The sequence below is a fragment of the Gadus macrocephalus genome, chromosome 1 (genome assembly GCF_031168955.1).
Source record: "Gadus macrocephalus chromosome 1, ASM3116895v1".
Taxonomy (NCBI): domain Eukaryota; kingdom Metazoa; phylum Chordata; class Actinopteri; order Gadiformes; family Gadidae; genus Gadus; species Gadus macrocephalus.
Genome location: NC_082382.1, coordinates 23,422,120 through 23,432,556, shown reverse-complemented (window position 1 = coordinate 23,432,556; position 10,437 = coordinate 23,422,120). Strand labels below are relative to the sequence as shown.

At 53.0% G+C, this 10,437-nt stretch overlaps 1 protein-coding gene across 1 annotated transcript in view; it reads right to left on the bottom strand.

Annotated features, from left to right (window-relative positions):
- LOC132464077 (collagen alpha-1(XX) chain) overlaps positions 1-10,359 on the bottom strand; it is a 23,406-nt gene extending 13,047 nt beyond the window's left edge. The window contains 7 exon segments of the mRNA XM_060060255.1: positions 1,037-1,198; positions 2,094-2,324; positions 4,768-4,911; positions 5,098-5,202; positions 7,029-7,142; positions 9,707-9,739; positions 10,347-10,359. Coding sequence (XP_059916238.1) covers positions 1,037-1,198; positions 2,094-2,324; positions 4,768-4,911; positions 5,098-5,202; positions 7,029-7,142; positions 9,707-9,739; positions 10,347-10,359 — 802 coding nt within the window.
- Positions 10,360-10,437: the final 78 nt, after the last annotated feature.

The window sequence follows — 10,437 nt, the reverse complement described above, 5'->3', positions numbered from 1 at the left end:
ACAAATACAACACATACACACACAAACACGGTCACAAATACAACACACATCTCCATGCCTGTTTATATGTACACCACCTAACGTATACAATATGCACACCGTGTATCACAACCTTCCCCTAGGCAACCATAGGGATTCCCCGCCTTTAGGTTGGTAGGTTGATTCCCTTTTGATTTAATTGTAGGGTTTTTGAGAGCGAGCGATCGAGCAAGCGCGAGAGAGAGAGAGAGAGAGAGAGAGAGAGAGAGAGAGAGAGAGAGAATGAGAATAAGAGAGAGAGTAAGCGCGTGCCCTGTGGGCATGCAGGAGCTCCTGTTATTATCCAGCCCTCTCCTTGTCCCGGCCTTCAGTTAACCACCTGAAACCCCCCATTAGCGCTAACAGGAAGCGGCTAACAGCTAGCTCCCCGCTGGAGGGCTTCAGAGGTGAGCTCTGATGAGGGGGAGGGGGACTCAGACTGGAATGCTTGGAGGAAGTGTGAAGACTCCCTGAAACAATGTGTGGAACTAGATCTGGCTTCCTTTCTCCTGATCCAGATCAGCTTAAAGGTGGGACATGTGCTCAGGTGAAACAGGATGTCAGTGTGGTAATTGCAGGTATTAGAGGAAGTGGAGGTGTAGTTTAATGGCCCACCCCTCCCTACCTGTCACAGGGACAGGTGTTACCTATGACAGTCATGGGATAACCTGTAACAGGTAAGGATAAAGTGTTACCTGTGGCAGGTAGGCTGGATTACCTGTAAGGGTAACATATGTGTGTTACCTGCAACAGGTAAGGATTACAGGTCCCTTTAGTAGGTATGGTCGGTTACCTGATCAGGTAAATGTATGTCTTACCTGTAACAGGTAAGGGTACATGTTACCTTTGGAAGGTAGGGTGTTCCTACCTGTCACAGGTAAGGGTACGTTCTACCTGTAACAGGTACGGGTGCGTGTTACCCGTTGTAGGTAGGGTGGGCTACCTGTAACAGGTAAGGGTACGTGTTACCTGCAACAGGTAAGGATGTGTGTTACCGGTTGTAGGTAGGGTGGGCTACCTGTGGTAGGTTGTGAAGGGGTGGTCTTTCTCGGGTTGTTCTGAGCCTCTCTCTTCGGCTCCTTCTCTCTCCCCTTCGGCCTCTCCTTATCCTTCTTCTTCTTCCTCTTCTCCTTGGGTGTCCTATCTGGGGGAGGGTCTTCGTAGTCCGAGGAGGCGGGGTCTGTGGGAGGGGGGGTGAGCAGCAGAGCGTTGTGAGGCCAACAGGTGTTTACGGTACCGGGTGAGAGCGCTAATGGGTGCTCTCACTAGGAGCTAGCGCTAACGGGAGCTAGCACTAACATAGGACAGCGTTAACGGGGGGTAATGCTAACAGGGGCTATTGCTAACAGTGGCAAGTGCTTGCAGGCGCTCGTGCAAACAAGTGCTAGCACTAACAGAGGCTAGTGCTTACAGGTGCGAGTGCTAACAGGTGCCATTCCAAGCAGGAGCTAGTGCTAACAGGGGCTATCGCTAACAGCGGCAAGCGCTAACAGGGGCTAGTGCTATCATAGGCTAGGGCTAAATACTAGCTTATAGTGCATCGTGGGAGTTTCCTTATTCTGCCATAGCGTGAAGGTATTCATGGAGAGTTGTTGTAAACTAAAAGCAGAATGAACTTTGTTTCGCCACGCCTTGTGAAATAAAATACTCCCCAGCCTTCCTCTTACCAAAATGTATCCACAGTATGAAAAATCTTTGAAAGGAACTACTAAATAATGACCCAAACCCCGTCACTACCATGACCGTCCTATGCTGCTACGCTTCCATTGACATTAAGGGCAATTAGCAGATGCAATTAGCGACTTACAACTGTTAATGCACACATTCACACACCGACGGCGGGGTCAACCACGCTCACAAGCTGGCGACAGCCGGCTCGTCAGGCGCAGTTAGGGTGAGGTGTCTTGCTCAGGGACACCTCAACAGCTAGGCGGAGCCGGAGATCGGACCAGCAACCTTGAGGGTACCAGCTCTCCCTCCTGAGCCAAGCCGATCCCACCTCCCAAAATGGAGGCGGTCATTGCGGTCATGTGACGCCTGGCCGAGCGAGCCCGACAGGTAACGAGTGACGTTACCTGTAGAGTCTGTCGTACCAGCGACGGTGGCGCTGGTAGTGGTGGTACTGGTAGCACTGGTGGGGACGGGTCGGGTCGGTCTGGGCGTGTCTTGGTACAGAACGGTGGGCACCCCCAGCAGGGCGTCTGTGACGTCATCGAGGTCACCTGACCCCGAGCCAATCGGCGACAGCCTCCTCTTCCCGTCGCGACCTCCGCTACGCAGAAGCTCCTCCTCCCTCAGGCCAGATACTGTAGGGGGGCGGGGTCACACAGGGACTTTATACACTGCTTTGTTACCCAATCAGAGGCTTTACACTGCATGACTCCCATTCAACTTTGCATGCACACACACACACACACACACACACACACACACACACACACACACACACACACACACACACACACACACACACACACACACACACACACACACACAGACACACACACAAAGACACACCCACACACCCAAAGACAGACACTTACACGTACCCATGGCACGCACACACACGCACACCCACACACAAACACACACACACAGACACACACACAAAGACACACCCACACACCCAAAGACAGACACTTACACGTACCCATGGCACGCACACACACGCACACCCACACACAAACACAGTTAACACACACACGCACACACAGACAAACACACAGACAAACACAAAGACACACACACACACACACACACACACACACACACACACACACACACACACACACACACACACACACACACACACACACACACACACACACACACACACACACACACACAGCCAGTGGTGTTGACTATGCATGGCGAAATAAATAATTTCAGGTGGTGAGTTTGGATCCAATTTAGATAAGAGGCAGGTGCTGTTTGGAGACGCTCCAGCCACCCAGAACCTGTCTGAACCGGCCAGGCCATAACTCTCCACCAGCCAGAGCTGCTCCCTGAAACCTCCGTGAGCTGTGTGTCTTTCAGGGGGGAGAACCTTCAGGACGGACACAGCGTCTAGAGGGACCTTCATCAGGAACGTCGGACTATATTGGAACATCATCTATGGAACCAGGGCCTGGGGAGCCGCGTCAGGAGAGCCCCCGAGCGGCGTCTCCCCCGGCCGCTGGCGGGAGGTGGGAGGAGGTGGGAGGAGGTGGGAGGAGGTGGGAGGAGGTGGGAGGAGGTGGGAGGAGGAGTACGCACTAAGGAGATGTTCCAAGAGACTGGAACAATGTAAAACTGAGGAGGAGGAGGAGGAGGAGGAGGAGGAGGAGGAAGAAACAGGGAAGGGGGGGGGGGGTCTTTGGAGATAAATCAAGTTTCCGAGACTCCCGTCATTCCTGAGTGACAGCAGCATTCCTGGTGTGTGTTTGTCTGTGTGTGTTTGTCTCTGTGTGTGTGTGTGTGTGTGTGTGTGTGTGTGTGTGTGTGTGTGTGTGTGTGTGTGTGTGTGTGTGTGTGTGTGTGTGTGTGGGAATGTTTGTGTTTGTTTGTCACAAGGTGAGTGGATCACCTGTCCAGACAGGACTAGAGACACTGGCTGAGGGGGTGGGCTTAAATAGTTGGGGGTGGAGCCTGGATGAGGGGGTGGGGTTAGATGGTTGGGGAGGAGCCTGGCTGAGGGGGTGGGGTTCGATGGTTGGGGAGGAGCCTGGCTGAGGGGGTGGGGTTAGATGGTTAGGGGTGGAGCCTGGCTGAGGGGGTGGGGTTAGATGGTTGGGGAGGAGCCTGGCTGAGGGGGTGGGGTTAGATGGTTGGGGAGGAGCCTGGCTGAGGGGGTGGGGTTAGATGGTTAGGGGTGGAGCCTGGCTGAGGGGGTGGGGTTAGATGGTTGGGGAGGAGCCTGGCTGAGGGGGTGGGGTTAGATGGTTGGGGAGGAGCCTGGCTGAGGGGGTGGGGTTAGATGGATGGGGAGGAGCCTGGCTGAGGGGGTGGGGTTAGATGGTTAGGGGTGGAGCCTGGCTGAGGGGGTGGGGTTAGGGCTTGTGGGTTTGGGGTTGAGTCTTTAAATCCTGTGTTTCTCAGCTTCTACTCTGCTTGGCAGTGATCCGTCGTGATGAAATTAGAACACCAGGAGAGACATCAAAACCATGTGCGTTATCACACCCTCAGGGACAGCAGATGAGCCAGCTTATCAGATGTCATGTATCCCATAATAAGCCGTAGAGCAATCAGGGAACAGGGTTTACTGGCTGAGCTCCAGGAGAAATTGACACCTACTCAGAAGATGCCTCTGTTGCTCCATCATCCGGAGGAGGGGGGAGGGAGAGAGAGAGGGATAGGGGGAGGGAGGGAGAGAGGGAGGGATGGAGGGAGAGAAAGGGAGGGAGGGAGAGAGAGAGGGATAAGGGAGGGAGGGAGGGAGGGAGGGAGGGATAGGGGGAGGGAGAGAGGGAGGGATAGGGGGAGGGAGAGAGGGAGGGATAGGGGAGGGAGGGAGAGAGGGAGGGATGGAGGGAGGGAGAGAGGGAGGGAGGGAGGGAGGGAGGGAAGGAGGGAGAGAGGGAGGGATGGAGGGAGGGAGAGAGAAAGGGATAGGGGGAGGGAGGGAGAGAGGGAGGGAGAAAGGGAGGGAGGAAGGGAGGGAGAGAGGGAGAGAGAGGCAGGGAGAGAGAGACAGGGAGGCAGAGAGACTGGGAGGGAGGGAGGTAGGGAGGGAGGGAGGGAGGGAGGGAGGGAGGGAGGCAGGCGTCTTACTGGTGAAGCGTCTCTTGGCCAGCAGCCTCTCGGCCGTGCCGTTGAGCAGCAGGACCTGCAGGTTGTACTCCTGGGCCGGGTCCAGCCCGGCCACCGTGGCCCGCCCCCGCGTGGTGGTCAGCATCAGCTCCGGCTGGGGCACGTCTGCATGCCGCCGCGGCAACGCACACAACAACAACATCAACAACAACAACAACAACCACAACCACCACAACAATAATGATAAAGTCAACAAGGACGACCCACTGGTGGTCTGTGTCCTGTATGTGTTGGAGTCTGGGGTGGGGGGGGACCAGGGACCTGAGGGTGTGGTACCCGGGTCAGACTCACCTGCGATGGGCTTGACTCGGACCTTGTAGCCCTGAACGGGGCCGTCAGCCTCCCGCCATTTCATCTGCAGCCGGTCCTCCGACAGAACAGTGAGCTTCAGACGACCTGCACACACACACACACACACACACACACACACACACACACACACACACACACACACACACACACACACACACACACAGGCATACACACACACATCTAAATGTATCAAATGATAATGGGACCTTGTGCGTCTATTTACGTGTGTTTGTGTGATATGTGTGATGTCACACAATGACATTCCCGCCCACAGACATCCATCCCAAAAGTGGGTCTCCCATCTCCTCCCTGTCCCTCCATAACTCCCTTCCCCACATCTCCCCCTGCATCACTCCCCCTCTCCTGTCTCCCCCTGCAAGTCTCCCTCCTCCCTCCCCTCCCTCTCCTTCCTCTGAATCCATCTCCTCTCTCCCTCCCTCTCCTCCATGTCTCCCTCCTCCCTCCTCCCCCTCTCCTTCCTCTGAATCCATCTCCTCTCTCCCTCCCTCTCTTCCATGTCTCCCTCCTCCCTCCCCTCCCTCCCCTTCCTCTCCTTCCTCTGAATCCATCTCCTCTCTCCCTCCCTCTCCTCCCTCTCCCCTGTCTCTTTCCAGATGGGGAGCAGTGTGACCTTTGACCCTGAGCTCAGACCCTCCTGTTGTTCTGAGCTCATCTCCATTTCTTCCAGTGTGTTTTTTTACTTTCCCTCCAACAAGCGTGTCTTTCTCTCCGCCGTTGTCTCCCCTCAAAGAGCGTTCTGTTGGGGTCTTCCTGCCCGGGTCCGAGGGGGACAGGAAGTGGGGCGGGGTCAGAGGTCAGGGTCCCAGTGTACCGGAGGTTTAAAGGGACTTTACATGGAAGGGGGGGGGATGGGGGAAGGACACCACTACTGTGGTCACCAGGATACCACCACAACTCGGTGTGTGTGTGTGTGTGTCTGTGTGTGTGTCTGTGTGTGTGTGTGTGTGTGTGTGTGTGTGTGTGTGTGTGTGTGTGTGTGTGTGTGTGTGTGTGTGTCTGTCGGTGTGCCTGTGTGTGTATGCAGGAATGTGTGTGTGTGTGTGTGTGTGTGTGTTTCTATGTATGCATGCATGTGTAAACGCGTATTGGTATATGTGTGTGTGCGTGTGTATGCGCTTATGCATGTGTGTGCGTGTGCATGCGCGTGTGTGCGCCGGGTAACTGTATGAGGGTCCCTGGCATGGGATCATACACGGGTCAGGGCCCTCTCCACTAACAACGGGCCCCCTGCCAGCCAGAGGTGCAGACAGACAGACAGACAGACAGACAGACAGACAGACAGACAGACAGACAGACAGACAGACAGACAGACAGACAGATCAACTCTGAATAGCCCAGATTCTCCATTTTGTCGTTTAGGTTCCACGAGAGCTGATCATCCAATCAGAAGAGCCATAGCGTTCCTCGCAGCGTTCACACGGGACACACCATTAAGGGAGCAGAGCTATCAACACAGAGTGGGGCGGGAGGCAGCGGCGGTTTGGGTGGTCCGGTCCCAGCCAAGAGGTTCTGGGATCCATCCCACTCGTAAGGGCGTGGATCGAAAACAAGTAATCACTTGAACCTTTCATTTTGTTGAAGGTGTTGGCTCCATGATGACTAAACAGTAAACACAGAACCTCTGCAGATTTACGCAGATATGTGAATTTAATTGGATGAAGACACAGAGCAATATATTACAGAGCTGCAACATGAGAGGACATGAGGAGGAGGAGGAGGAGGAAGAAGAGAAGGGCTAGGAGGAGGAGGAGGAGAAGGGCTAGGAGGAGGAGGATGAAGGCTAGGAGGAGGAGGAGGGTGAGGAGGAAGAGGAGGAGGAGAAGGGCTAGGAGGAGGATGAGGAAGGCTAGGAAAAAGGAGGAGGAGGGGGAGGAGCAGGAGGGAGTTACCCTGGGCGTGGACCTCTGAGGTAAGGAGCAGGAGGAACGCGAGCAGACAGCGAGCCATCGGTGAGGAGGATGACGATGAAGATGGAGAGAACACCGGATTGAGATGAATGAAGCCTGAAAGAAAGACAACCGTCATTAATCAAATGTATTCCCTGTCATTAATCTAATGCAATCATCTGCAATTAATCGAATGTATTCATCTGTCATTAATCTATTGTATTCATCCGTCATTAATCTAATGTATTCATCTGTCAGATGCACTTGGAGGCTCGAGATATAGTAGGGGATATAGTTATTTTTCCAGATGTTTTGTAAAATAAATAGGATTAAAGGGATTCAGAGGGATTCACAGATAAGCGGACGTTTGAGCATTGTGTATACCTTTGAGCAATGTATTCCCTGTCATTAATCTAATGCAATCATCTGTCGTATTGGTATCTAATGTATTCATCGGTCATTTATCTAATGTATTCATCTGTCATTCCTGTTCCACAACATAATAGGTATACACAATGCTCAAACGTCCGCTTATCTGTGAATCCCTCTGAATACCTTTAATCCTATTTATTTTACAAAACATCTGGAAAAATAACTATATCCCCTACTATATCTCGAGCCTCTAAGTGCATCTGTCAGTATGTGGGCAAACAGACAGAGGGACAAGGGGACAGAGGGACATGGGAGGCTCCAGTCTGGTCTCTTTGTGGATGCCATGGGTACGGTCACTTTTCTGTGGCTCTTCCCACGGGAACCCTTTTATGAGCCGCGTGCAGATGGGTGCCGCGGAGACGCAGGCAAGGTAAATACAGGTGAGAACAGGGAGTCCTGCTCATTACAGGGATGGATAATAACACACAGAGCAGGCACACACACGCACACGCACACACACACACACACACACACACACATATATACCCACACACACACAAACACAAACACATACCCACATGCACACACACACACACACACACAAACACAAACACATACCCACATGCACATGCACACGCACACACATGCACACGCACTCTCTCTCTCTCTCTCTCTCTCTCTCTCTCTCTCTCTCTCTCTCTCTCACTCTCTCTCCCTCTCTCTCCCCCCCCCTCTCTCTCTCCCTCTCTCTCCCCCCCCTCTCTCTCTCTCTCTCTCTCTCTCTCTCTCTCTCTCTCTCTCACCCTTAAAGAGGTCATAAACGAGCCTAAAGACCAGCTGTTTTTATGAGCACTTCGGTTGTTGAACTTTATTTTGAACTTTATGTTGGCGCACACATCAGGTATACATAAAGGAAGCTATTCTTTAAATAACTACGAACCGAAATAGGCCTATTGCCTAAAGCTACACAAGCAGAAGTGGTTCTCCAACGCCCTACAACTCTACGGTTCTACAGCCCACACTTTCGATAGCAAATTAAACTATAAAACAGATTCAACTCCTGCATTAAGTCTGTGGCTTCGATGTTATGATGTTTCAGGTTTAAAGTGTATTTTTCCTGTGTGTCTAAAATGGACAGCAACAGAAGTCACGAATGATCTGACAATGACCCAGTCAAAAGGGCAACTCGTCTCGTGGCGGGGATCCCAAAGCCTCCAGACAACGCAGAACCATAACTCTTACTGCTGAGGGGCCGTCCTGACAGGAGAGCAGCGGCGCTCAGGTGAACTTGTCAGGTGGCCTGCTGGGCTGACTCACATCCACCGCCTCACAGACAGGGGCCTCCGGAATACCGGGACGCACGGAATACCAGGACACACCGACAGCCGTCCAGCGGCAGTCTTGTACCGACAGGTCGACCCGCGCGGTACCCATTTGAATACTGTGCTCTATCTGAGAGCGAGTTTGGGAGGGGACTCGACGCGGTTGGACGTTCACCTGCAGCCCCCACCCCCCAACGTTGTGCCCCCCCCCCCACCGCCCGCTGATCCGACCGACAAGCCGCAGCTTGTCCCGATTGTTGCTCAGTCAGAGCGGATATTCCTCACGAGGTCTTAAAGTCCAATCCACATGCCGATGTCCCTGCATCTGGTTTTGACAAAGGTGAGGTCAAAGCGATCCTACCTTGAGCAGGTATACAACTGAACTGACCCCTGACCCCTGACCCAGCTGCCCGGGCAGAAGAGCTGCCTCCTGCATCTGAGCATTTTTTTACCGTTAGACCACAGCCGTTCGCTGTCAGTCAAGAGGGTCAAGTTCAGCGGTAATGTAGAAATAACAGATATGGTAATTTCTGTGTCATAACGACAATTCATGACTTATGATCCGTGGCTGTATTTTAACCTCTTGCGCACACGCGTAAAGTGGATTAAATGAGTTAATATGTACCGCTTCAGTAGAGCCCAGACACACAGCCTACCTGTTGGCACCTGGAAAACATGACACAGGTCCCCCAGGTGTTTGTGATGACACCCGACAAAAATGCGTGGCATCTGGATTCGCGCAACTTTACGCATTACTTTACGCATCATCAAATACATCTCATAATAACCCCAACTACATTGACCGTTTACGCAATTCCTTGCGGTCGTTCTCTTTAAACTTGATGAACTCGGGTTACGTTCTCCAACAAAAGAGTCTGTTCTAACTATCATCGAACCACTAGTACCTGAGTGTGGGAGCCGGAGGACAAAGAGAAAAGCGAAGCAGAACTATCGATGCGCCATCACACCGGCCAGGTGAGAACGTACCTGCGTGGGGCTCTGCAGCGAGTGGCGGGGTTCCTTCAGTCCGGCGGAGGGGAGGTGTCCACGGGCATGGGTTCCTCTAGCACTGTCGGTTCTCCTCCATGGAAGCCCTCCTGGTCTCGTAGTGGGAGTGAAACCCGATCCGTCCCAGGAGCCCTCCTGCCCCCCGGCTGGGTGTGGCGCCACTCGGGGAAACAAGAAACCTCTCCGAGTCGAGTTCCTCCCCGGACGTTCGACTCTTTGGTGGAATATCAATGACGCATCTTAAGACCCATGGGTGTTTGTGTAAATCCCACCGACAAGAGACGGTATAACCCTAACCCGCGTTGTCAGAAAGGCGCAGATGTTTCCAACTGCAGCCCCGGAGCCGGGGCCTGTGGTGTGGCAGGTCCGAAATCATCGGCTTTTTTCGACAATTTGCGTCACATTTAACAGTCCCTATCTGCCTTAGGCGCTGGGCTGTTAGAGATATATATATATTATACATTATATTATACATACACACCTTTTTTTAATCAAATTATTTTACTGAAATTGAACAAGAAAGATTAACGTTGAAGAACTCGACTGGGGCAGCTAGGGGCCGACTGTGATGCAAAACGTCGAAAGAAGCCAGCAAACACCACAGGCCCCTCTGCCACACCCCGCTGCCACATGTCGGGCCCCAGGCAGCTGGGTTTCTCAGCAGTTGCAATCTTGACAAATTGGTTTTGCCCCACTTCGCAGTGGAGGTA